Source organism: Ochotona curzoniae, unplaced genomic scaffold, assembly GCF_017591425.1.
Source record: "Ochotona curzoniae isolate NIBS_2020 unplaced genomic scaffold, NIBS_Ocur_1.0 contig_2321, whole genome shotgun sequence".
Lineage (NCBI taxonomy): Eukaryota > Metazoa > Chordata > Mammalia > Lagomorpha > Ochotonidae > Ochotona > Ochotona curzoniae.
The window spans coordinates 8,447,298-8,470,194 of NW_024465421.1; the positions used below are offsets into that span (position 1 = coordinate 8,447,298).

The 22,897-nt window shown below is 53.7% G+C and overlaps 4 protein-coding genes across 9 annotated transcripts in view; 1 reads left to right on the plus strand and 3 right to left on the minus strand.

Moving 5' to 3' along the window:
- Nucleotides 1-348: 348 nt before the first annotated feature.
- CCDC189 (coiled-coil domain containing 189) lies at nucleotides 349-3,483 on the plus strand. The gene is made up of 9 exons (XM_040973001.1): nucleotides 349-677; nucleotides 879-910; nucleotides 1,325-1,390; nucleotides 1,477-1,646; nucleotides 2,000-2,070; nucleotides 2,262-2,378; nucleotides 2,466-2,526; nucleotides 2,602-2,688; nucleotides 3,257-3,483. Exons 1-9 carry the CDS (start codon nucleotides 600-602, stop codon nucleotides 3,433-3,435), a joined length of 861 nt encoding a protein of 286 aa, XP_040828935.1. The 5' UTR covers nucleotides 349-599; the 3' UTR covers nucleotides 3,436-3,483.
- A 65-nt stretch (nucleotides 3,484-3,548) lies between these two features.
- PHKG2 (phosphorylase kinase catalytic subunit gamma 2) lies at nucleotides 3,549-11,133 on the minus strand. Of its 4 annotated transcripts, none has more exons than XM_040972999.1 (9): nucleotides 10,899-11,133; nucleotides 7,935-8,083; nucleotides 7,602-7,656; nucleotides 6,608-6,673; nucleotides 6,355-6,518; nucleotides 4,620-4,710; nucleotides 4,382-4,535; nucleotides 4,184-4,309; nucleotides 3,549-4,085 (listed from the first exon to the last, which is right to left on the minus strand). In XM_040972999.1, exons 1-9 carry the CDS (start codon nucleotides 11,033-11,035, stop codon nucleotides 3,792-3,794), a joined length of 1,236 nt encoding a protein of 411 aa, XP_040828933.1. In that variant the 5' UTR covers nucleotides 11,036-11,133; the 3' UTR covers nucleotides 3,549-3,791. The 4 variants fall into 4 exon arrangements, with proteins under 4 accessions (XP_040828933.1, XP_040828932.1, XP_040828930.1 ...); XM_040972998.1 differs by having other exon boundaries at nucleotides 6,370-6,518; nucleotides 7,908-8,083; XM_040972996.1 differs by having other exon boundaries at nucleotides 7,908-8,083.
- Nucleotides 11,134-13,337: 2,204 nt separating this feature from the next.
- On the minus strand, nucleotides 13,338-17,621 carry TMEM265 (transmembrane protein 265). 2 transcript variants are annotated; one of them, XM_040973006.1, is made up of 3 exons: nucleotides 17,542-17,621; nucleotides 16,518-16,688; nucleotides 13,338-13,812 (listed from the first exon to the last, which is right to left on the minus strand). In XM_040973006.1, exons 2-3 carry the CDS (start codon nucleotides 16,683-16,685, stop codon nucleotides 13,651-13,653), a joined length of 330 nt encoding a protein of 109 aa, XP_040828940.1. In that variant the 5' UTR covers nucleotides 16,686-16,688; nucleotides 17,542-17,621; the 3' UTR covers nucleotides 13,338-13,650. The 2 variants fall into 2 exon arrangements, with proteins under 2 accessions (XP_040828940.1, XP_040828939.1); XM_040973005.1 differs by lacking the exon at nucleotides 17,542-17,621 and having other exon boundaries at nucleotides 16,518-17,123.
- A 464-nt stretch (nucleotides 17,622-18,085) lies between these two features.
- The window catches only part of LOC121151534 (Snf2 related CREBBP activator protein), a 41,478-nt gene continuing 36,666 nt past the window's right edge, over nucleotides 18,086-22,897 (minus strand). For both annotated transcript variants that reach the window (XM_040973003.1, XM_040973004.1), the window contains 3 exons: nucleotides 21,481-21,675; nucleotides 21,264-21,347; nucleotides 18,086-21,159 (listed from right to left, as the gene is read on the minus strand). In XM_040973003.1, coding sequence (XP_040828937.1) covers nucleotides 18,487-21,159; nucleotides 21,264-21,347; nucleotides 21,481-21,675 — 2,952 coding nt within the window. In that variant the 3' untranslated portion in view covers nucleotides 18,086-18,486. The remainder of the gene's footprint in view (nucleotides 21,160-21,263; nucleotides 21,348-21,480; nucleotides 21,676-22,897) is intronic.

Consider the following 22,897-nt stretch of genomic DNA (forward strand, 5'->3'; position numbering starts at 1 on the left):
TCACCGGCCTCCCCCGCACACTGCGCAGGCGCCAGACGCCTAGGCGGATGTCGCAAAACTTCCCTATTTCCTGTTCCTATTGGTCGTGCTTGGGCCCCGCCCCTCGTGTGATTGGATTCCTTCCTGAACGCCCTCTCTTTCACTTGGCGATTGGCAGGCGTACGGTTTCCATGGTAACCGACACCGCACTCTCACTTTCCAGCCCTGAGCCAACCTTTCTGCTGGCAGCATTGAAGAGGGCACCCCCTGGAGTAGTGGGGGGCATCCGACGCACATGCATGTGCACGCCCCCCCTCAAGGATTGGGATGCCTCCTTTACTTTCTAAACATGTCCTCTTAGCAACGGTCACTATGGAAACGGGCAGAGACGCTTCTCCCCCTCCCCGCTCCGCGGTGGATTGGCTGTGTCGGAAAGATGGTTTTAGGGTCGCTGGAAGGCTCGAGGAGGTGACGCGAGCTCCGCTGTCGCGAGAAACACCGGAGGCCCGGAGGAGCGGCGCCATTCACCGCGAGTGACGAGGGTTTAGTCGGAGTTTGAACCGCCCTGCAGGTTGAGGCAGAAACTGGAGGAAGAGCTCGGCTCGAGAGGTGTCTGGACCATGCAGATGGATCAGGGTGTGCCCACCGAGTCGGCCACCGCGATGGCCCCTGAAGACCCTGCAGCCAGCTTGTTCCCGGTGAGGGCGGGATGCGGTGGTCTGCTCAGGAGCTTGTTTGAAAGGGTACTTAGTAATGTCCCAGACCTTTCCTGGTCAGTATACTCGAAAACAGTGTTCCTGGGGCTGGCCGGCCACAGTCCTCCAAATGAGGCGACCAAGCGGTGCTTAGGGAGCAGCCACACCCCGGCTCTACCTTCCCAATGTGCTTTCTCTCCACAGCCGCCGCTGTCCCAGCCCCGGATTTGCATGTGGTGAGTGTGGAAAACTTCAGGGAACAGTGTTGGGTCTCCTCTCATAGGCGCACTCAGAGACCAGGGCATTCCCACTTTAAAACCGAGACCCAGGCATGCCTGGGTAGCCAGAAGGCAGCTCTGGAACCTCATCGTCCCAAGGAGGTGATTGAGGGATTGAGGATGTAGACGGACCATCATGGCAGCCATAGAGCCTCATATTAGTGCAAACGGCAGCCCAAGTTGGGCTTTACAAGTGGGAAGGATTTTGAGGGTTTGAGGAAGCCAGAGAAAGGAAGTGGCACATGCAAGATTACAAGCACATAAGTGGCAGAGCCAAACCTTACACTGACTGGGGCCTGATGCTCTGGCAATTTGTAACCTGCCCTGAGATGCTAATACAAGAGCCAGCAATACCTGTTCCCTCCCTAACAGGAAGTATTGGGACATTCATTCCATGCAGCAGCTGGAGAAGACCACCACCATGGACGAGACCAGGAAGTACGGGATGTGGTGGCGGGCTGGGATGGGAGGACAGGAGAGGTGGCTGGTGGAAGGAGGCTCCTATGGTCCTCATCCCTGCCCAGGCTGCTGGCTGAGATGCTGGGGCTCAGCTGCCCATCGCAGAGCCCACGGGATGCCATCTTGTTGGACCTCTTCTCCCACGCCCTGGTCTTCTGCCGCCAACAGGGCTTCTCGCTTGAGCAGACGTCTACAGCGTGTGCCCTGCTGCAGGACCTCCACAAGGCCTGTGTTGGTGAGAGCGAGGGGACGTGGGTGTGGAGGACTGTCCCCGAGGCCCTGGGTTCTGTCATTGCTGTTATCCCAGGTAAACTCACTGCCTTTGTGGGAGATACCCAGGATGCTCACTTCAGAAATAAGTATGCAAATGTATGCAGAGTGCTCAGTCCACCAGCTGCCCCTCCTGTTCTCCCCAGTCTTTCTTTAGCATTTTTAGCAATCACTGAAGCCTTCTATGTCTTCTCTGAGCCTCACTTTACTAAGCTCATGAAGGATAATTCTGTGACTAGTGCATGGTGAGCAGGGGTGCGGGGCGGGGTCGGTCCTCTGGGAAGGAGACTCACTGCTGCCCCCTGCTGTCCCTGTCAGCAACGCCTCTGGGCAATGTGGAGGAGTGCTACCGCTACTTCAGCAGCATCCTTTTTTGCCATGGAATCCGGGTCAGTACCTTGGATAGAGCCTGCACTCGCCAGGGACCCCTCCACAAGAAGAGGTCTGGCTGGGTCTGCTGCCCTCTCTTGCTTCATCCCCCTAGCCATCCTCTGAAGGATGGATGGGCTCTCATGGGGAAAGGGTCATGGCTTGGGGAGGGAGCCCCGCTCTCAGCTCTCTCTGCCCATATTTGCCACAGCGGCCCCCATTCAGCATCGACCTCTTTAAGGAGGAACAGCTGCTGGCCCTGGCCGACTATGTAGTCAACACCTACTTCCGCCACTTCAAACTCTACAAATACGTCTTCACACCCCAGGTACTGCGCTGGGGGGTGGGGACACCTGTGCAAGGCCTCCCTGCCTCCCCCTGCCTTCCTCTCAGCCCTATCGTCCTCTCTTGCCAGGTGCGGCTGGATCTGTCTTTGACTTATGTCGGGCTACAACCACCCAAGCTCTTGCTAGAGCGTAAGCTATGACGGGGAGAGGGCTGGGGCTGGGGTCAGGCTCAGGCCCAAGGCTCTTCCTGCCTTTGTCTTCCAGAGAAAGAAGGTGAGGAGGCAGAGGAGCTGGCTACCTCCCATGAGGAGGAGGCACCTGAGGGAGAGGCCCAGCCAGAGCAAGAGCCAAGTGAGGCCCTGGAGGGGTTGGGGTGTTGGCCTGGGACCTCACCCAGTGGGAAACCAAGGGGGTTGGGGCCACATTGAGCCCTCAGGCTTCCTCATCCCTGGGGTCCTTGCCCTAAATGGCTCCTTCCCAAGGAGGGTGACTGGGAATCCAGTGACAGCTGGCACATACTTGGCACTTCCAATAACCAGGATGGCACATGTTGAGTTTTCTGTGCCACTGCTTATTTAATCCACCTCTTCCATCTGTGTGCCTAACAACAGCAGTTGTTTTTATCCACATGACCTGCGGAAATGAAGGCATGGAGAGGTAAAGTGACCTGAGATCACACAGCTACTGTGCAGCTCAGTCATTTGACCCCACCAGCTCTCAGAGGGGCTAGTCAACATGTCCTGTGACAGCCACATCCCCATCTTTGTGGTCCCCCGGGGCACCTTGTGTGTGTGTGTACACATATACACGTGCTCACCTAGGGCTCTGTGTGTGTACATATGTACACATGTGCTCAGCTAGGGGTGATCCCTCCTGCCCAGTACTATTCCTGACCTCGCCCCTCTTGCCGACCCCGTAGGCCAGGTCTGCGCCCTCCGCACCTACATCAAGACCCAACTGAACAAGGAGCTGGGGCAGCTCCAACAGCTGGTGGAGGAGCGGCTCAAGGCCAGCGAGGACAGACTCAACAGCAAGCTGAGCACGCTCGAACGGCCCTTGCAGCCAACTGCCGCCAAAGGGAAGAACAAGGCCAAGTGAGCCCCAGCTCTGGGACCCCAATAAAGGCCTAGGCTGGAGCTACCCCAATCCCTGCCCAGTCATTCTGGGCACCTCCCGGGCATCTCTGTGGCAGCCAGACACCAGACACAGGGTGCCTGCTCTCCCCAGCAAGATGATTTTATTTCATGCACAGGCGCGGTGTCTGCATTGGCTCCTTCCCGCCCCAGCCCTGCTCCCCCAGCCCTGGCTGGCGAGGCAGGTGTGCAGGGCAGGAGGCTCTGATAGTGGCATGATTGGCAGGGGGCCTGAGGCCCAAGCCCTGAGGGCTGGAATGAAAAAAGAAAATCTCCTTCCTCCAGAGTCCTGCTTCCCGGGTTCACCCGGGGCCCAAGGACTTAGCCCAGCCCCAGGGCTGCCTCATCCTCATTGACAGCAGCTGAGTCCCCTTCCTCTTCAGGGCCCACAACAGGAAACGGAGACAGGGGCCGGTGCTGGAAGAGGGCTGCTCGGTTCTGCTGCTCGCCCTTCTTCACCCAGTGCCCGTAGAGCCGAAAGGCACAGTTGTCAATGAGGCGCCGCACCGGCCGCAGGGCGTAGGGGTCCCTCAGCAGGGCGCTCTTGGTCAGTGGCCGGAGGCGCTGCATGCTTAGTGCCACTCGCCCAGCAGCCAACACGGTCCACACAGCCACCTGGGGGTGAGAGCAGGGGGCAGTAAGGCAGCGTGAGCTGCCGTGGAGGCGGCAGCACGGGGAAAGGTCGTGGGCCACGGCCACAAGCACGGACTTACCCGGAACCGTTGGCGGGGTGTGAGGTTCCAAGGCTGGCTGCCTTGGCAGCGCTCAAAGAAGGGGTGCTGCAGGGCCTGCTCTGCTGTCAGGCGCTCTTCAGGGTCTACCTTTAGCAGCCTTGAGATCTAGGGGGAAGCTTGGTTCATGACGATCAGTTCAGGGGGTTTGCCCACCATCCTCTCCCAGCCCCAACTCACCAGGTCTTTAACGGTGCTGGACCGATCATCCCACTCGGGAGAACTGAACTGGTACCGGCCCTCCATGATCATGCGCAGCATCAGGATCTGGCGCCGATGCCAGAATGGTGGGGAGCCCGCCAGGAGTGTGAACAGGATCACCCCACAGGCCCAGCTGGGTGGACAGACACACAGCAGAGTCAGGACTGGCCCAGGGGATGGGCTGGGTCTCCAGGGGAGGAATGGGCCAGATACTCACAGGTCGACTTCCTTGCCATAACCTGGGTGGGTTTCATCCATGGAGCATTTGAGAATCTCTGGTGCTAGGTACCCTGGGGTCCCACACAGTTCTGGGGAGAGAAGGGAGAGAATGAGGGCCTGTTCCAGCCCCTCCCCAGGCTTTCATCACTTCCAGTGCCCTCAGCATCCCCTTCGCCTCCTGCCTGGCTTCCACTTCTCCATCCTGACACTGTCCCAGTTCAACAACTCAGACATCCGCCAGCGCTCCTGTGGGCCTTTCCAGGGAAACCCAGTTTGGGGGACAGACTTCCAAGTCCAACTAAGGCATCCGGTCAAGCCAGCCTGCCTACCCCTTAACACAACTCGTTGCCTCATTTCTGAAAGGAGAACAAAACTTCAATCTTCCCTTTTTTCTGCCTAAACATTGTCCTCTCTTTGGAATGAGTTCCATGTCTTACTAGTGGGCCCCACCCCGACAACGTCAGGAAACCTTGGGGAATTACGGCATTTCTAAAGCTATGTACTACTGGCTCTGTTCCTTGTTGACAAGCCTGCCCTGACCTCCCCTGACAGCAGGATGGAGCCGACAGCCCACATACAGCTCAGGGCCCTTGAAGACTTGCTACCAACTCTTCCATCCCCACCATTTCCAAACTGTGTTCCACGGCACACTTTTAATCAGCTAGAATCAGAAATTACTATTGGAAAATTCCTTCCCCTACTAAGCACTTACTGAGTTCCCCGTATGGACTAGGCACTGTGTTAGACACAGTGGTGAACTAGATGTGCCTTTACTGAGTGCAGCCTTCCAAGAAAGCAAATGAAAAATAACAGGAGGGCCCAATGGCGTGGCCTAGCGGCTAAAGTCCTCGCCTTGAATGTACCGGGATCCCATATGGGCGCCGGTTCTAATCCCAGCAGCTCCACTTCCCATCTAGCTCCCTGCTTGTGGCCTGGGAAAGCAGTCGTGGACGACCCAATGCTTTGGGACCCTGCACCCATGTGGGAGACCTGGAGGAAGTCCCTGGCTCCTGGCTCCGGATCAGCACAGCATTGGCTGTTGCGCTCACTTGGGGAGTGAATCATCAGATGGAAGATCTCTTTCTCTCCTCCTCTCTGTATATCTGACTTTGTAATAAAAATAAATAAATCTTATAAAAAACAAAAAAAAAAAAAAAAAGAAAAGAAAAATAAGAGGAAAAGATGCATGTCATACAGGGAGAAGATACCAAGGGCGAAAAGCTGGGGCCTAGCCTGACCTGGAGGTTTAAAGTGAAGTCTGAACTACTCAAACCAAGGAATGGGGGGAGGGCGAACGAGCAGGCACAGAGAATTCCTGAAAGAGGAAGACAGGTTAAGAGGGAAATAGATCACAACATTCAGTTGGCCCAAGTTCAAGTTCACATCCTGGCACATGGTCTGGGGTAAACCATCATACTTTTTCCTTGGGAGGGTGCGGGGTCACTTAGGCCCCCCCTCTACAAAAGGAGATAAATATACAGCATCAGTTCTCTGGGTCGTTGAGAGGATTTACAAATAGAACCCCTGCCAATGTTTGCTGGGGTGCATGCCTAGCAAGCCCCGTGCAGAGCAAAGGCAGAGAGAAGCATATGAGACCCTCAAGATGCCCACAGATGAAAGTCTCCCACTGTGTTTCCATCACAGCTAGCGCGCTCTGACATTGGGTGAGGCAAGCAACCTCAGGCCTGGGGCTCCCTGCCCTCCCCAGCCTCACAGGGCTCAGGGCTCCTCACCTCGAAGCTTCTCACCAGGTTCCAAGTGGCAGGAGAAGCCAAAGTCCGAGAGTCGGATCTGCATGTTGTCATCCAGGAGGATGTTCTCGGGCTTCAGGTCTCGATGCACGATGTTGTTGGCATGGAGAAAGCTCACTGCTTCCAGCAGAGACCTCATGATGACCCTGGGGAACGCACAGTCTCTCCTCTGCTCCTCTCGGTCCCCCCCTTGACCCCCGCTCTCCCCAGGAGGAGCCGAAGCCTGGCCCATTACCTGGTTTCCTTTTCTGAGAGGGCCACCTTCTCGGTGAGGTAGTCAAATAGCTCTCCCTTGCGCATCCTAAGGGGAGCAGGGGTACAGGAGGCAGCTGCATTCCACGGCAGGGGCTGAGGCAGGCAGCCAGTGCTCGCTCAGAACCTCACATCAGAGTCCTCCCTGGCAGACACACCTAAAGGTCTCAGGCAGGACACTGCAAGAGTGATCTGGGTGCCAGGGGCAACTTGGCCCATTGTACTGGTCACTGAAACACCCGTCTTATGCCATGCCAGGCAACAGAAAGTGACTTGCATCATGGCAATAATTTTTAGGAGGTTCTTGTTAGCTCTGAAAATAACTATATCGGAAAAAGGCTTCTATTAAGAACATGGACAGAAGTTTCAGTTGATATTGGCAAAAAGGTTGATCAGGACGTTGCTTTGAAACCTTACTTGTCTCTAAAAATTGCAAGTCCCAACCTCCTCTCAAACTGCTCCCTGGGCTGGGCCCCACAAAGGCAGGGGAGACTTCTGGAAAGTTCTCAGGGGCCTCTTTCAAGTCTTTGGCATTCAGGTCATTTCCTTTCCAAAGACCTCTGCCATTGGCTTGCCGCCTCTTGCATAACAGCTGACCTCAAGTCAGACTGACCGGAAAGAGATGAGTAGGGCTGGACAGTGCAGTGGACTGAGGAGTAAGACAGTTGGTGAGTAAGGATCTGTTTTAGACCTGGTCCATTCACTGACAAACAGCCTCTTCTTAAAACAGTGTTGGCCCCTGTTTGTCCTCTAGTGGGAGATGAACACAGAACAGGAGTGGAGGCAGGGAGGACAGGGACCCTGGGCTTGTGACAACCATGACTCCTGCCTCAATCACCTAGGGAGAAAGGATGGGTGGGCAAGGGGGACAGAGGCCTGGCTGGAGCAGAAGCAGGTGTCAGCAGGGCAGCTGGAAGGAGGGGTTACACATGGAGGCAGTGAGGAGGCTACTCCAGCTGGGGCAGGAGGATACTCACAGGTCAAACACCAGGAACATGAAGCTAGAAGACTCATAGGAATCGATGAGTGTGACTGGGGAAAGAGGCAGAGAGGCGGAGATGGAAAGGAGCGGACAGCTTCCACCTTCCACCGTGAGGCAGCAGTGCACTGACACTGGGCGGGAGGGAACACTAAAAGAGGCAGGGGGCACCCAGAGGCTGGCCGCTCTGTGAGGGGGGTCAGAGCCGGGAGGGAGGGTGGAGGAGAGGCCCAGAGGCAGTGTCTGTCAGGGGAAGTGGGCTGTGGGCAGGGCCAGCTAACAGGAGTAGGGAAGGCAGCCTCACTGATGTGGGGGTGGCCGGCGACCTGGCGAAGGATGTGTGTCTCTCGCCGTGTGGCTTCCCGCACCTCCTCCAGCTGCTCAGGACTCAGCCGCTCTGCTGTCACCTCCATGATCTTCACGGCGAACTCGTTGCCGGTGGCGCGATGAACACATCGACGAACCACAGAGCTCACGCCTCTGCCACAACCAGAGGACAGCGTTAGTCGGGGCCATTCCTACACACGGGACAGAATCTCAGCGCCCTCCAGGCTGCTGTGCCAATCTGAAGACCCATCTGGACGGCAGGACCAGCCCCCTAGCTTCCAGTGGCCTCATGGTAGTCCTGAGAATGCTGGAGCCCAGCAGGGCTCAACATGAAGCTTACAGGGAAGGCGGGGATCCAGGGCTGCAGCTGAGGCTCAGCTACTCGCTCCAGGGCTGAGTGGAAAGTCCTTTCACCCCAGGCCCCAGAACCAGGTGAGCAGGATGTGTCAGAGTCTCCCTTCACATTTCATTCACATTTCCCGTAGTACCCAGCTGAGTGCCAGAGTTCTCTACGATTCACGTGCAGCAGACCTTGAACAAATACACAGTCATTCACTGCAAGACCAATGTTGAGAATCACACCTGATTTGGACCCCAAATTTGCCACCAGTTAAACTCCCAGTGACCCGCTGGCATAAAATTTTAATGCTGTGGGACACAGTGGCATACTGGGTTAAGTCACAGTCTACAGTGCCAGCATTCCATGTGCTCACTGGGTTTGAGACCCAGCTGCTTTGCTTGCAATCAGCTCTCTGTTAATCCACCTGGGAAAGCAACGGAAGATGGCCCACGTGATGGGCCCCTGTACCCATGTGGGAGACCCAGAAAAAGCTCCCGGCCCCAGGCTTTGGCCAGGAATTACCCCAGTAATTGCAGCCATTTAGGGAGGGAATCAGTAGATGGAAGATCTCTCTCTTTTCTTTCTGTATAACTCTGCCTTTCAAATAAATAAATATAACTTTAAAAAGTATTATTTCTGGGCCTGGTACGGTAGCCTAGCAGCTAAAGCCATCACGTTGCATGTGCCAGAATCCGATATGGGCATTGGTTTGTGTCCCGATTGCCCTGCTTCCCATCCAGGTCCCTGCTTGTGGCCTGGGAAAGCAGTTGAGGGTGGCCCAAAGCTTTGGGACCCTGCACCCGCGTGGGAGACCCAGAGGAGGAGCCTGGTTCCCGGCTTTGGATTGGTGCAGCTCCGGCTGCTGTGCTCACTTGGGGAGTGAATCATCTGATGGAGGATCTTCCTCTCTATCTCTCCTCCTCTCTGTATATCTTTGTAATAAAAATAAATAAATCTTTAAAAATAAAAAAGTAAAAAATTGAAACATTTGTCCCACCCATCTTCCTTGACCCACCCTCCCCTAATTAGAGACCCATGGGGGTGTGCATGCCTCTCAACTATATAAACAATACTAATACAAATAGACATTTTAAAAAAATTAAGTAATTAAGTAATATGACTTCAATATTCCTAGGAAAAAACAAAAACGTCCAAGAGCCTCAGACGGGCCCAGCGAGTTCAGCTAGAGAGACCCGTGTAAGGCCCTGTGGCTGCCCTTCTGGCCCAGCTCCCCGCTGACACCTGGGAAAGCAGTGGAGGACAGCTGGAATGCCTGGGCCCCAGCCACCCTTGTGGGAGACTAGGATGAGCTCCTGAGTCTTGTTTTGGGACTGGCCCAGCCCTGTGGCTGGAGAGGCCGTTTGGGGAGTGAAGCAGCAGATGGCAGAGCTGTCTCTGTGTAACTGCCTGTGAGTAAGGCACAGACACAAGCCTGATCCATGTGGACTGTATGCTCAGCAAGCGCCACAATGAGTTCTAGAAGCATCACAGTCCACTGCAGCCTGTCAGGAGGCTCCCCGTTTATTTGTTCTCAGTTTACATGGAGAAACAAGAAGGCACGGAGAGGTTAAGTAAGTTCCTTGCTTCTGAATTACAGGAAGACTTGACACATCATTGTATTAACCCTGTCTGCAACCATCCTCCTTTACTGGATTAAAATGTGGCTCCAATTCCTTATCATGACCTAAGGCCCCACAGAATCTAGGCTTTAGTTACAGCTCCAGCTGGGGATGGGTCAGGCTGAAGTCTGGAGCCTGGAACTCACTGGGGTCTCCCACGTGGGTGCAGAGAGCCCAGGCACGTGGGCCATCATCCCCTGCTTTCCCAGGTGTACCGACAGGGAGATGGATTAGACACAGAGCAGCCACAACTGGAACCGGTGTTGCCATACGGGATGCCGGCATCCTAGGCCAATGGGTTAACACGCTGTGCCACAATGCGGTGCCTCCAACCCAACTTCTTCCACATTTCCCCATTCTTGCTACATTCCAGCCACTCAGATCTTCTTCTCTTGAATGCCAACCTTCCTAGGCCTGCTTCTGCCTGCTTCTCCTCCCTCAGGACTCAGTTCTACAGCCCAATCCCCCCACCACACCCCCTTCATCTATTAACAATGACCTTCCTTCATTATGCTCATCGCATCACCCTATTCATTTTCCAACTTGTCTGCATTGTCTCATCTTTTTCTATTACTAGAGCCTGAACTTCAAGGTTGGAAATTTCAGGGGTCTTGTATTTCCAATGCTAAACACACGTGCTTTTGGAAACCAGTGAAAAATGACCTAGTCTCTGCATTTTGGACTCCTAGTCATATGTCAAAACCCAGCCTAGAGGTTACCCCTTCAAAAAACCATGGGGGTCCCAGACCTGTAACCCTATAGTCTGACATTTCTACCAACCCCATAGTTAGTTTAGTTTGGTCCTGTCTCACCTATGTTTACATAACACATAAATGAATGAATCTGTGTGTGCCTGGGAAAACATGGGAAATGACCTGGAAAAAGCCGAGTCACCAAACGTGCAGAGACCCCTGACCCTACCCCGTCGTACACGATCCGGCCCTGGGTCAGAACCGCTGCTGTCTGGACTAAGACCCCCCCACCCTCGTTGCCCGGGATGCGGCCTCACCTGCCAATCACGTCCTTAGGGTCATACTTCTGGTAAAACTCCTTGGCCGCGGCCCAGTCGGGCAGCTCATCCTCCGGCCCCACATCCAGCGTCATTCTGAAAGAGGCGGAGGCCTGTGCGGAGGACACGGAGGGCATTGAGGGCAGGGAGGCCCACAGGCTCTGAGACGACGCACATCGCGACTCCCGGGGGCGCAGCCCTTGCGGCTGGGGCGCCAGGGTCTTGGGGGCTGGGGGCGGGGTGGGGGAGGACAGGGACCGGGGAGAGGCCGCAGAAAGGCCGAAGGGGCGGGAAGGGTGGCAGGGCAGGAGAGGGGACGGGGGAAGGGAAGGGAGGGTGCTGGGGGAGAAGGGGAAGTGGCACTGGGGCAGGTGGCTGTTGCTGCGCAGGCGCACTCGGCGGGCGCTCGGAGCCGGCGCGGGGTCCCGGCCAGGCTCACCCGCGGGGCGCGGGCAGACGGGCCAGGGGGTCGACGCGAGGCCGTTCGGCCGCCCCGTTCGCTAGGATCTTTACCCACGGACGGCGCCGGGAACTGCTAGGGCTCCACCTCCACGCCACTGGCCAATGGCCTGTGTCGTCAGGAGACAAAGCTTCAGAAGCCCTTCCGATTGGAAGTCGCTAGTCCAATAGGAAGCCGAGAGTTCCGGGGCAGGAGCAGGGATTGGAGCGCGAGGATCCCTTACCGCGACCTTAGAAGAGGGTAGGGCTCCGGGCACAGCCAATCAGCGCGTGGCATCTGCGGGAAGCACCAGAGGGTGGAGCTTGTTGTTAAGCGGCTTTGGAGGCTTGGCCTGAGACCCGGAAGTTAGATCTGCCGGGAAGCGTGTCTCCGGGGCGAGTGGGAGAGTGGACTTGATTGTGCCTCCAGTTCCTGCGCGCCTTCAGTCCACTCTCAGCTTCCCTGTCGGAATTCAGCAGCTGGGTCCAAAGCGACTCTCTTGAAAGGTGGACTCCAGCTCTGAGTAGCTGGATACATGCAGCTTTGAGACCCGCTCACCTGTTTGGTCAAGATCGTCAGAGCGAGCCTGCTCTTTTGGCTACCAGGTTACCTCGGATGACCACGTGGGGTTTCCCAGAGCCTTGGGGTGTATCCTGTAGGTCCACCAAGTTCTGAGACTGTCCCAGAAGTGATTCATGTTTGATACTTGTAGGCAACTCAGCCCTGGCAATAATTTTACTCACTCAACAAATATTTGTTGAGTGTCAAAGACCTTGGGTGGCTAACTAACGGCAGTGGAGAAAAAAGCATCTGTGACGTAGCAGAAAGTAAACAATGAATTTATACCTCAACAACTACCTTAGAAATGTCACGGTAGGGTACAGCATGGTAACCTACTGGCCAAAGTCCTCGTTTTGCACCTCCGGGATCCCATATGGGCGTCAGCTTCTGCCCCAGTGGCCCTGCTTCCCATCCAGCTCCCTGCTTGTGGCCTGGGAAAGCAGTTGAGGATGGCCCAAAGCCTTGGGACCCTGCACACACGTGGTAAACCTGGAAGAAGCTCCTAGCTCCTGGCTTCAGATTGGCTCAGCTGCTGCCACTTAGGGAGTGAACAAGTGGATGGAAGATCTTTCTTTTCTTTTTTTAAGATTTATTGGAAAGTCAGATATACAGAGAGGAAGATCTTCTGTCCGATGATTCACTCCCCAAGTGAGCGCAACGGCTGATGCTATGCCGATCCATATATGAAGTTCAAATACAGGCAAAAGTAAACCACATGGTTGGAAGTCAGCATTGTAATTGCCTAAAAGAAGGAAGGAAGAGAGGGATGGAAGGAGGGAGAGAGGCAGGAGTGATGATCAGGAGGGGCATAATGCAGGCTTCAGACGACTGACAATCTTCAATTTTTCGAGTAAATGGTTATTGAGATGTTTGCTTTGTGTTCAGTTACCCCTAAGTGTACATCTGCTTTGGGTACTTTGTTTTATATAATTCAACAAATGTTCAATGTTTAAAATAGTATACAAATATGAAATACATGATATTATTATAATCACACACATCCCCACGGTCAGAGTGGTTGCTGCTTTTATCTCATCCCTACTCTCCTCACTCAGCTGGTCTGGGTTCAGGCCCAGCTCTCCAGTTTACTTACTAGATGGGTGACCTTCACAAACGTGTAACTGTGTCCTCCATCACAGGATGAGGACATGGGTATGCACCAGCAACATTCTTGGATTGCATAATGATCAGCACAGTTTGGATGTGGCAGGCACTCAAAGGCTGTTTCTACTACTCACTTTTTCGGCCTCAGGGTCTTTTGTTGTGTTAGGGAGAAGTTGGGGTGTTTCAAAGAATGGAAATTTCCAGAAAAACAAAAACAAGAACCCTTTCTTTCTCTTGCAGCCCCAACGTGAGGGGAGCTGCAGGCTTCTGCCATAAGGAATAGTCTGCTTTTCACCGAGGGACCAGGGAGGAACAATTAGACAGGAGCACTTCACCACTAGAAAAGGCTTTTATTAAAAACAAATTCTAATAAAACCAGGCCTGGTTCTCAACCCCCTTTCTGGGTGAAAGTCCCTAGGATGGAAAAGGGTCAGAGAGATAGAAGATGGTGGGCACCAGAAGAGCAGGGTTGGCAGCTCAGTGGCTGCCACTCTCCTGGTATCAATGACGGGGTGACTCTTCGGAAACCCAGTGAGTGAGGCTGCATCTTCTCAGGCAGGAAGGCCCACTGCTGTCCTGGGACCTTGGCAAGGCAGCATGACAGGATCCAAGTAGTCTTGGTGGACTCTCAGCAAAGGCTGCTGAGGGTCACTCAGCCTGAGCGATGGCATAGGAGAGCAGCCACAGCAGCAGGGGGCTCAGAAGGAGAACAGCCAGCCAGACAACAAAGCTGGCCACGATGAGCCTCCGGGCCCGAGCCCCCCAGTAGACTGCCTCCTCGCACCGGGCTGCCTTATGCCGCTCTTCTGCCTGTGGGGGCAGGTTCATGGTTAGCTTCTCCTCCTGCCCCATGGCCCCACTCCACTTCCCCATTCCTGTCATAGCTCAAAACCTCACACACACCCCATCTGCCTCACAGTGGCCACAGTGCACTTAAAAGATCAAACATAAGAAGGTACTTCCCAAACCTTTAATCCCTAATCTTCCCTATCCAACCCAGATTCACTCGCAAGTTGCAGATCTCAGTAAACTGGTGTATTTCACTCATGTAGTCCAGCAGCATCCTGTTCTTTCAACATAATCAACAGTGTTTTAATCAAGGATCTCTTTTCCCTAACAAAACACAAAATGGTTATGCTATTTGGGACCCAATTTCTAACTGAAAATGCACCTAGGGCAGAGGAAATCCTAACATGCTGTCTAGGTCAGCCTGTGGGATTGGGCATTTGGCATGGCAGTGAAGAAGCCACTGGGTATACCTGCAAACCCCAGGTCGGAGTACTCTCCACGTTGGACTCCAGCTTCCTGCTAATATCCATCCATAGGCACAGGTGATGGCTTGAGTACTTAGGGCCCTGCTACCCATGTGGAAGGCCCAGGTGGAATTCTGGGCTCCTGGCTTGTCTGGCCCAAAATATGCTGTTGTAGATGGGAGATAATGCTCTCTGCCTTCCAAATAAATTAAAATTAAATTAAATCTGAATGAGCCTATGTATTCTTCCAAAAGACACATGTGCAGCTTCTGTTACATCTTTCAAGGTGGTACAGCCCTCTCAACGGCCACTTGGCTTCTTTGAAAGAAAATCAGAGATGCTCTCAGCAGAGCCTAGCTGCCTCTAGTCTCACCTGCCCTTTCCACTTCATCCTCCACATGTCCAGAGCGGGCCTTCTTGAAATAAATCTGACCACATCAGCCTCCCCTGCAAAGCCCTGCTCATGGCTCCCCAGTGTACTTTCAGAGTCAGAACTTCTTGGAACAGAACTGCAGATCCGGGCCTGGCATGGTAGTCTAGTGGCTAAATTCCTCCCCTTGCATGATCTGGGATCCCATATGGGCACCAGTTCATGTCCCAACAGCCTCGTTTCGTTTCCCACCCAGCTCCCTGCCATGACCTGGGAAAGCAGGCAAGGATGGCCCAAAGTCTCGGGACCCTGCAAACGTATGGGAGACCTGGAAGAAGCTCCTGGCTTTGATTAGCTCAGCTCTGACCATTGTGGCCGCTTGGGGAGTGAACCAGCAGATGGAAGATATTTCTCTTCTCTGCTCTGACTTTTCAATTAAATATTTATATATTTATGTTTAACATTATATATATGGGTCCCTGCACCCATGTTAGAGCTCCTGGCTCTGGCCTGGGAGTGCCCTGACCATTTGGGCAGTGAACCAGCAAATGGAAGATCAATTCTCTCTGCCTCTCCTAATTTCACCTTTCAAATTAAAAAAAAAATTTTTTTTAAATATACATATTTTGGGGCCTAGGACAGCAGCCTAGCAGCTAAAATCCTTGCCTTGCACCACCAGGATCCCATATGGGTGTTGGTTCTAATCTTGGCAGCCCCGTTTCCCATCCCTGCTTGTGATCTGGGAAAGCAGCCCAGGACGGCCCAAAGCCTTGGGACCCTGCACGCACGTGGACCTGGAAAAAGTCTCTGGTTCCTGGCTTTGGACCAGTTCAGCTCTGGCTGATGCTACCATTTGGGGAGTAAATCATCAGACGCAAGATCTGTCTCTCCTCCTCTCTGTACATCTTACTTTCCAATAAAAATAAATCTTTTTTAAAAATTACCATATCCAGAAGTGAAGACACAATGCAACATGCATCTCTGTTTCTAAATAAAAGATGCACTCCCAATGAAAGTGCTGGATATATCTGTCCAACGGGATGATGAGCTCTCCAACATTGTCTGTACCAGCAATGTTGGGGCATGCTTAAACAGCAGACTGATGGAATTGTAACTCCTTATGAAGAATTGTGACATTATGGAAAAAATCATTTCAAAAATTAAAAAAAATAATAATAATTAAATAGAGACACAGTAAAAGGCAAAAACATTATGTATTTTGGGGCAAAATGATTTTAAAGTTTTAACTTCCAGAGTTTTCATAAGTTTCTGAAGATTCTTTATGTATGGCTTCAGGGATTTTCTGCACCAAAACAAGTTACCTTCTTCTGTAACATACATTTATTTTCATTTTATTTTAAAGCAAACAGAGTTGGAGAAATATCTTTTACTGGTCCACTGCCCACTTGCAGACAATGTTGGCTGGACTAAGAGTGAAGCCCACAATCCCAGAACCTAACTCTGACAGCCTCAGTTCCAAGTACTTGACTCATCATTTGACATCTCCAGCACAGATATCAGCAAGAGGATGGACTGGAAGTGTAGCAGTCAGACCTTGAACTTCTTACTCCTGTAGGAGATATGATTTCACTGTTGTGCCACATGCCTACTGAAACTTTTTAATTCCACTTTCCATGAACCTGTGAAGTTGCCTTGTAGGCAGTCTCACACTTGGACCTGTCCTGGCTCAGAGTGCCCAGTGCAGTGTCTGGTATGGTGCTAGCTCTTCCGAGTCCTCTAATATGCAGGGACAGTATTTTACTCTGGCCCCAGGCCTAGAGCCATGCTCTGATAGATACTTACTGCTGTATGGTCAGCCGGCAAATCAAATACACTAAATCTCCACCTGACACCCAGGTCCCCCTTGCTCCCACAGGAACAGCATTCCTCACCTTGATGGCAAACACAAGAGCTATGACTCCCAGGCAAGAGCAGCCACAGACAATGCTAGCAGCTGCCAAGTAGCGGAGGCGGAGCCAGCAGCAGCGCATGGGGGATGGAGAATGGGCAGCTTCCGTGCTGCTCACCAAGCTTTCCACTGCCTTTTCCTCGTCCTCCATCACCTGCGGGCGACAGCCAAGGTACTTTTGAGCCCAGAGACAGAGCTCTTGGCATGGCTTGCTAAGACTCCACCCCTCTCCAAGCATGCTTTGTGGCCTTGCCCAACTCCCTGGAATGCTGCCCCACTGGGGAAGTCCTCTAGTGACTCATAGACCAGGAGAGGAAATTTAACTAGGATCCTTTTCATAGTCTGTGAACACAGTACATCTGTACTATTTCTTTGACAAGCAGGGAAAAACAAAATGACAAGGACACACTTGGCCACCAGAAGGGAGACAATGAACCCTCAAATTCCCTAAAGGTGGCCCCCAAGCACAGAGTAGACAGAGAAGTCCCCTAGGCCCTGTACCCACTTCAACCAAAGCAGCATTTTCATACAACAGTCCTGAGGAGGGAGCAAAGGAGAAGCCCCTACCGAAGCCTTACTTGATGACTGAAGACCCAAGTTGAGCTGCCCCTGCTAGGCTGCCTCCCCAGCCCCGCCCCTCTCATTTCAAGCCAGGCCATACAATACCATCACATGACGCCTGGCTCCAAATGACCTCATTCTTCACAGAAACCTGCAACACAGCCTAGTTCTCACAGGCTCTAACGCTGCCACCAGGCCAATTCCCCACCATTCAACCATCCTTTTCAGCTGGGACAAAATGGTACCACGTGGAGGTCCCTGTACACAAGTAACATGAGAAAGCGAAGAAGGAAAAGGGGCAAGGGAAACTAAACAGAGTGACCACACGCCACCAAACTGCAAGGAGGTCTGAGTCCAGAATTCAGCTGAAGTATGCCCAGTGAGGCAGGAACATGAGATGGGCCAGGGAATCGAGGTCAGAAAAAGCAGAGGAACAAGGCTCTTACCTGGCCACAGGTCTTGAGGGACTTGGAGTTTCGCCTCCTGCCTCGGGTTTCATTTGGCCTGGGTGGAGAGGGAGCTGACTCAGGGCTCCCCGCCAAGCCATGGGGTGGGGCTGAGCAGCCAGCCACTGTCTGAAGAGTCCCAGAAACTGGTAAGGGGTGTGGCTGACTCAAACCAGTTTGGCTAGATGGAAGACACTAGGAGAGCCAAGGACTAGTACAAGTAGAGGTAGAAGGCCTGCTTTTAGTAAATGGGGAGTGAAAAGCAGCTCCTGAGTCGCCGGCACAGCCTAGGAGCCAGGGGCCTTGAAGGGATGGTGAGGAACTGGACGTCAGAAGGACTTAAAATCTGAACTTCAGGGAAAGGCATCCTCCCACATCAGGTTAGCAATCTTTCCTCATAATGGTTCACTTGTGCATCAAAGACACATTATCCTGGGCTCAATCGGGCATTACAGTCATGGTGGAGAGTGGAACCACTGCCCAAGCTCCCACCAAACCCCCACCAAACCAGAGAATCAGAAAATCAGAAGCCTCCTTACACGGATGCTCATACAGAAACTAAGTTTATTATTTTTTCTCCTTAAAAAAAAAAAAAAAAAAAGAAAAAACAAAACAAACTCATTGTAGAGAAGCCCCTCTCCCTTCCTCTAAGGGTGGGGGCTGTGAAAGACAGCTGGGGAATCAAGTACAGGGGGTGGGGACAGACTATCTTGCCACCCTTAACACTGCCCAGCCAGATAGGGTGGGAGGGAAGGGGGATTGCGAGGAGCCCCATTTCCATGACAACCAGTTGCCTACTCCCTACTCAGGTGGAAAGAAGGAAGAAGGCCCTGATATCTCCTTGGAGGCTTTCCCCCTCAAGACTTCAAGTAGTGGTTAAGAGTCAGGCCTGGTCATGGAGGGAAAGTGGCCACGGCAGAAAGCCTCAGCGGAGGGGCACCTAACTCACGTCTTGGCTTTGCGGCCTCTGTGACTAACAGTAGGGCCAGCCAAGGCAGGAGGTGCACTGCTGCGCAAGATCCGCTGGTCCCCTGGGTTGGTGGTCCCAACAAGCCTGCGGGGGCCAGGCCGGCGGCGGGGGGTGTCATCTCCTTCTTCCTCCTCACCTGAGGCTTCAGCCTCAGACTCCTCCACTGAACCCTCAGGTCCCAGGGGACTTGGGGGCTGGAGGCGGCCCCGCTTTGCCAGCCCAGGGCCTCCACCAATTGGAGCCCCAGCCCGTTTGCGAGGCACCTTCTCAGTCTCTAGTGGGGGAACTAGAGACCCTGGACGCAGCCGGGTTGAACGCAGTTTTGGGGCTATTGAGACCACAGGAGGTGTCAATTCTAATCCGCTGCCTGGCCCACTCTCTGCTAAATCCAGGTCATCCTGAATGACGGCAACCACCACGGACCCTTCACTTTTTCGTCCCCGTACTCCCTCTGCTTCAAGCCGCAGGCGGGCCAGGCGAGTGAGGGGGCGGCTCCCATCCTCGTCAGACGAACTACCCTCACTCTCCCCGTGGCACTGTGGCTGCCGCTGCCTCCCCATTCCACAGCCCTCGAGAGCAGAAGAGTTGTCACGGTCCAAGATGGGGAGTTGACTGGGTCGAGGTGATGGTGGGTTCTTGGGAGGTCGGCCCCGCTTCCGCTTGGGTGGGGACGTTGAAATGGTGACAGTGGTGACAGTGTTGGTGACAGGAGCAGTGGAACAGGCCAGAAGTGGTGGGAGTGGTGGCAGGGGTGGTGGCAGCGGGAATGGCTGTGTCCGGCTCTCTAAACTGCCATCCCCTGGAGAAGAAATGGTCCCAGTGATTGGCATATCTCGTGCTTTAGGGGGCCGCCCACGCCGCCTTTTCTCCACAGGTGACAGGATGATGGGCTCAGGTCTGTGAACTGGCTGGGGTTCAAGAGGCTGGGAACCAGAAATAAGCTGGGGTCCCGAGACAGGTTCTGCAACAGTCAGGGTCTCAGCCCCAGGGCTGGGATCAGCCCCGTTAGCTTTTCCTTTAGGGGTGGATGAGAGCGCCTCATCCGCTCCTCTCCCAGAATCTGCTGGAGACCTGTTCTTGGGTGGCCTCCCGCGCCGACGCTTCACAGCAGGTGGGGTGAAGGCAAGCAGTGCCCCTTCTCCATTCTCTGGGCTGCTCCCATCAGTCACCCCAAGCTCAATGCGACGACGAGCTATGAAGGGATGCTGGGTAGGGGTGGGCAGTGAGGACGAGGAAGCAGCTTCACAGGGCCCACTGGTGGGTGGGGATGACTCGGGTCCTGAAACGCTGCGGGCTGATGGGCTTCCCGGGCTGGCACTAGTCTCAGAGACACCCGACACTAAGGTGCTGGCAGTTCCCCGCTGCTGCCGCCGTCGCCTTACTAACTCCTTTTCCTCCACCACCGTTACTAGCCTTCCAGGCAGTTTACGAAGCACTTTGGGGCCTGGAGGTTGCCCTGGCCTACCAGCCCCTTGACCCCTAATTTCCACATCAGCACTGGTGCGACGCCGTGGCGGTCGGGCAGGCGAAGGACTCTCGGGTGAGGAGGTGGCTGAAGATGAGGTGGATGGGGCTGTGACATCAGTTCTAACAAGCTCCTGGGGTTTCTCCGGGGTGGAGGTTGGGGTTTGCGACTCCACCAGCTCTTCTGAGTTCCTATCTGCCTCCATCAGCTCCTGAAGCGGCTCATCAGACACTGCTGAGGGTGGGAGCTCAAGTCCATTGCTTTCACTCAGACCATCGGGCAGGCCTGGAAGGACATCCTCTTCTGGAGGATCTGGGGCCTCTTGCTCTTCACTATTGGGGACACTGCTAGCCTCCAAGGTTGTACTAGGTGCAGAAGAGGTGAGAGAGAGGCTCTTCTCTGAAGCAGGCAGGCTGTCCACAGCAACTGGCCACAGATCTGCAGGCGGCCCAGGAGGCAGCTGCGAGGCCTCGGATGTGATCACACCAGCCAGCTCCGTGGACTCTGTGGACGCCAATGGCTGTGCACTCAGTTCTGCTTCAGGCCCCAAACCCAAGGGGAGGTGAGCAGCTGGGGGACAGAGGGGTCTAGAAGGTGGAGCAGGCAAGAGGGAAGATGAAATTAAGAGAGAGGTTTGGACTGGTGGGGGGGAATGAGCTGGTGGAGGGGTACAGGCAGGAGGAGGGGTACAGGCAGGTGAGGAACAAGAAGGAGCAATCTGTGGAGGAGGTGGTGGGGGAGAAGGGAGGACATGGACAGGAAGAACAGTTACTGAATTTGGGGCTGAAACAGGTATTGAGACAGAGACTGGAACAGGGACTGGGGCAGGAATTGCAGCAGGAGCTGAAGCTGGAGTGGATCGAGGTCTAGGTGCTGGCCTGGCAACTCGCTCCCTGGCAGGACTGGAGCAGGGGGGCGTGGAGGTGCTGCGGGGAGGATGGGGAGATGTGACAGGAGTGTGGTTGGCCCCTTGAGTCTCAGCCCGGGCTCCACGAAGACGTTCACTGACACGAGTCCCCGGCCTCTCAGGGGCCTTGGCCTTCTTACTGCGCCGATGGCTGCCTCCACCAGTCCCACAGGAAGTATCATCCCCAGCCCCTGGCCCCTCCTCCTCCTCTTGGGGTAGGCGGAATACTTCCTCCTTGGCTTGGTCCAGGTCTTTGCGGGCAGCTTCAACTTGCTCCTACCAACAACAGAGCCCAAGGGTGGTCAGTGGGCAGCACACAGAGCAGGCCGTGGGGGAATCAGCAGCTTTCTGCTGCAGGCCCCAACCCCCAACATACTCACTTCCGCCTGCTTGAGCTCCTCCCGGCTCACCTCCTCCAGGGAGGCTTCCAGGAACTTCATGGCGTAGCGTTCAATGGGAGTTAGCTGCCAGACAGAGCAGTGGAGGTCAGCAGAGGGCCCTGACACCCAGAGTCCCATCACCCCTGACAGAGGGCCAGGAGCCCAAAGGAAGAAGTTACAGAGGAGGAAGTTGGAAATGACTGCGTCCAACACTAACCTGTTCAACAAGTGCAGCAATTTCCTGTTCGGCCCGAGACATCTCCTCATCCTCAGCCCCAGGCCGACTGGCCTCCTCTCCCTCACCAGCAGGAAACCCCTCACTCTCATTGAATTCTGCAAGCTCAGCCACCTGCTCAGCTTTGGCCTGAGTGGCAGCACGGATATCCTCTTCATCCTCTGCCCGACATAATGCCTTTGAGGGTATGTAAGAAAACAAACAAGCAAAACATATGAGACAGCAAGAACTGAACATCCTATGATCAACCCAACACAGCTAACCAGAGCAGCAAGTGGGCTTTAGCAGCACTCGTACTAGCGACAAATGCCTAAGACTCCTAGTTCTACCTCCTTTCCTTCAGAGTCACACTTGGAGCTCTCGTCAGCATCCTAGCCATATAGGTGGCAGTTTGTGATCTGGCTGCTCTACCAATCAATCTTAAAATTTCTGGAAAAAAAACCATTTTTTTTGGGGGGGTGGGTGGTACTGAGATGACCTTTTCTTGAGGTGAATATCCAGGGAGTTTTATACCAAAGAAGCAAAGAGCACACACAGGGTGGAAGTGTTCCTTCCAAAAGATCATGAAAAAAATGGGATTAAAAAGTGTTAGAAAATTTTAGAATTCATTATCCTCTCTCACATTCATGAACTTAGAGTAAGAAAAATGCACTCAGCAGGGAAAGACATCTCTATGATGCATAGGATACCTGTAGCCCTAAATACCAGTAAATACAGGGAGTGTTATGACAAGGAAAACATGTGAGGCAAGCACAGCGGTGCAGACGGCTAATCCTCTGCATGAAATACCAGAAGCCCATACGGGTGCTGGTTTGGGTACTGGCTGTTCCACTCTTGATTCGGCTTCCTGCTTGTGGCCTGGGAGAAAAGCAGAGGATAGCCCAAGACTTTGGGACCCTACACCCACAGGAGACTTGTAGTAGGCTTCTGGCTTTGGATTGGCTCAGCTCTAGTCACTGCAGCCATTTGGGGACTGAATTAGTAGATGGAAACTCACTGCCTTTCTAATAAAACTGAATAAATACTAGGGGCCAGTGCCACGGCACCACAGACTAATCCTCCAGATGTAGTGCCACCACCCCATGTGGGTGCCACCCAATGTTCCAGCTGTTCCATTTCCAGAGGATGGCCCAAGTCCTTGGGACTCTGCACTGCATGTGAGACTCAGAGGAAGTTCCTGGTTCCTAGCTTCAGATTAGCTCAGCTATGGCGAGTGCAGCCATTTGAGGAGTGAAGCAGCAGATGGAAAATCTCTACTTTTCTCTGTAAATCTGACTTCCCAATAAAAATAAATAAATCTTAAAACAAAAACAAAACAACACTAAAAAAAAAAAAAAAAAAAACACTCAGGACCAACACTGATTAAGCACATTGAGATAGGATCCAGGAATGTTTGGAA

Excerpts from the sequence above, each read along its gene's own strand:
- CCDC189 (XM_040973001.1), top strand. The coding sequence starts at position 600 with ATGCAGATGGATCAGGGTGTGCCCACCGAGTCGGCCACCGCGATGGCC. Across the intron at positions 1,391-1,476 it reads ACCATGGACGAGACCAGGAA|GCTGCTGGCTGAGATGCTGG; the intron begins GTACGGGATGTG and ends ATCCCTGCCCAG. Across the intron at positions 1,647-1,999 it reads CCTCCACAAGGCCTGTGTTG|CAACGCCTCTGGGCAATGTG; the intron begins GTGAGAGCGAGG and ends TGTCCCTGTCAG.
- PHKG2 (XM_040972996.1), bottom strand. The coding sequence starts at position 11,035 with ATGCCCTCCGTGTCCTCCGCACAGGCCTCCGCCTCTTTCAGAATGACG. Across the intron at positions 8,084-10,898 it reads CCTAAGGACGTGATTGGCAG|AGGCGTGAGCTCTGTGGTTC; the intron begins GTGAGGCCGCAT and ends TGGTTGTGGCAG. Across the intron at positions 4,310-4,381 it reads CCAGCACCGTTAAAGACCTG|ATCTCAAGGCTGCTAAAGGT; the intron begins GTGAGTTGGGGC and ends GCTTCCCCCTAG.
- TMEM265 (XM_040973005.1), bottom strand. The coding sequence starts at position 16,772 with ATGCTTGGAGAGGGGTGGAGTCTTAGCAAGCCATGCCAAGAGCTCTGT. Across the intron at positions 13,813-16,517 it reads CTCTTGTGTTTGCCATCAAG|GCAGAAGAGCGGCATAAGGC; the intron begins GTGAGGAATGCT and ends CTGCCCCCACAG.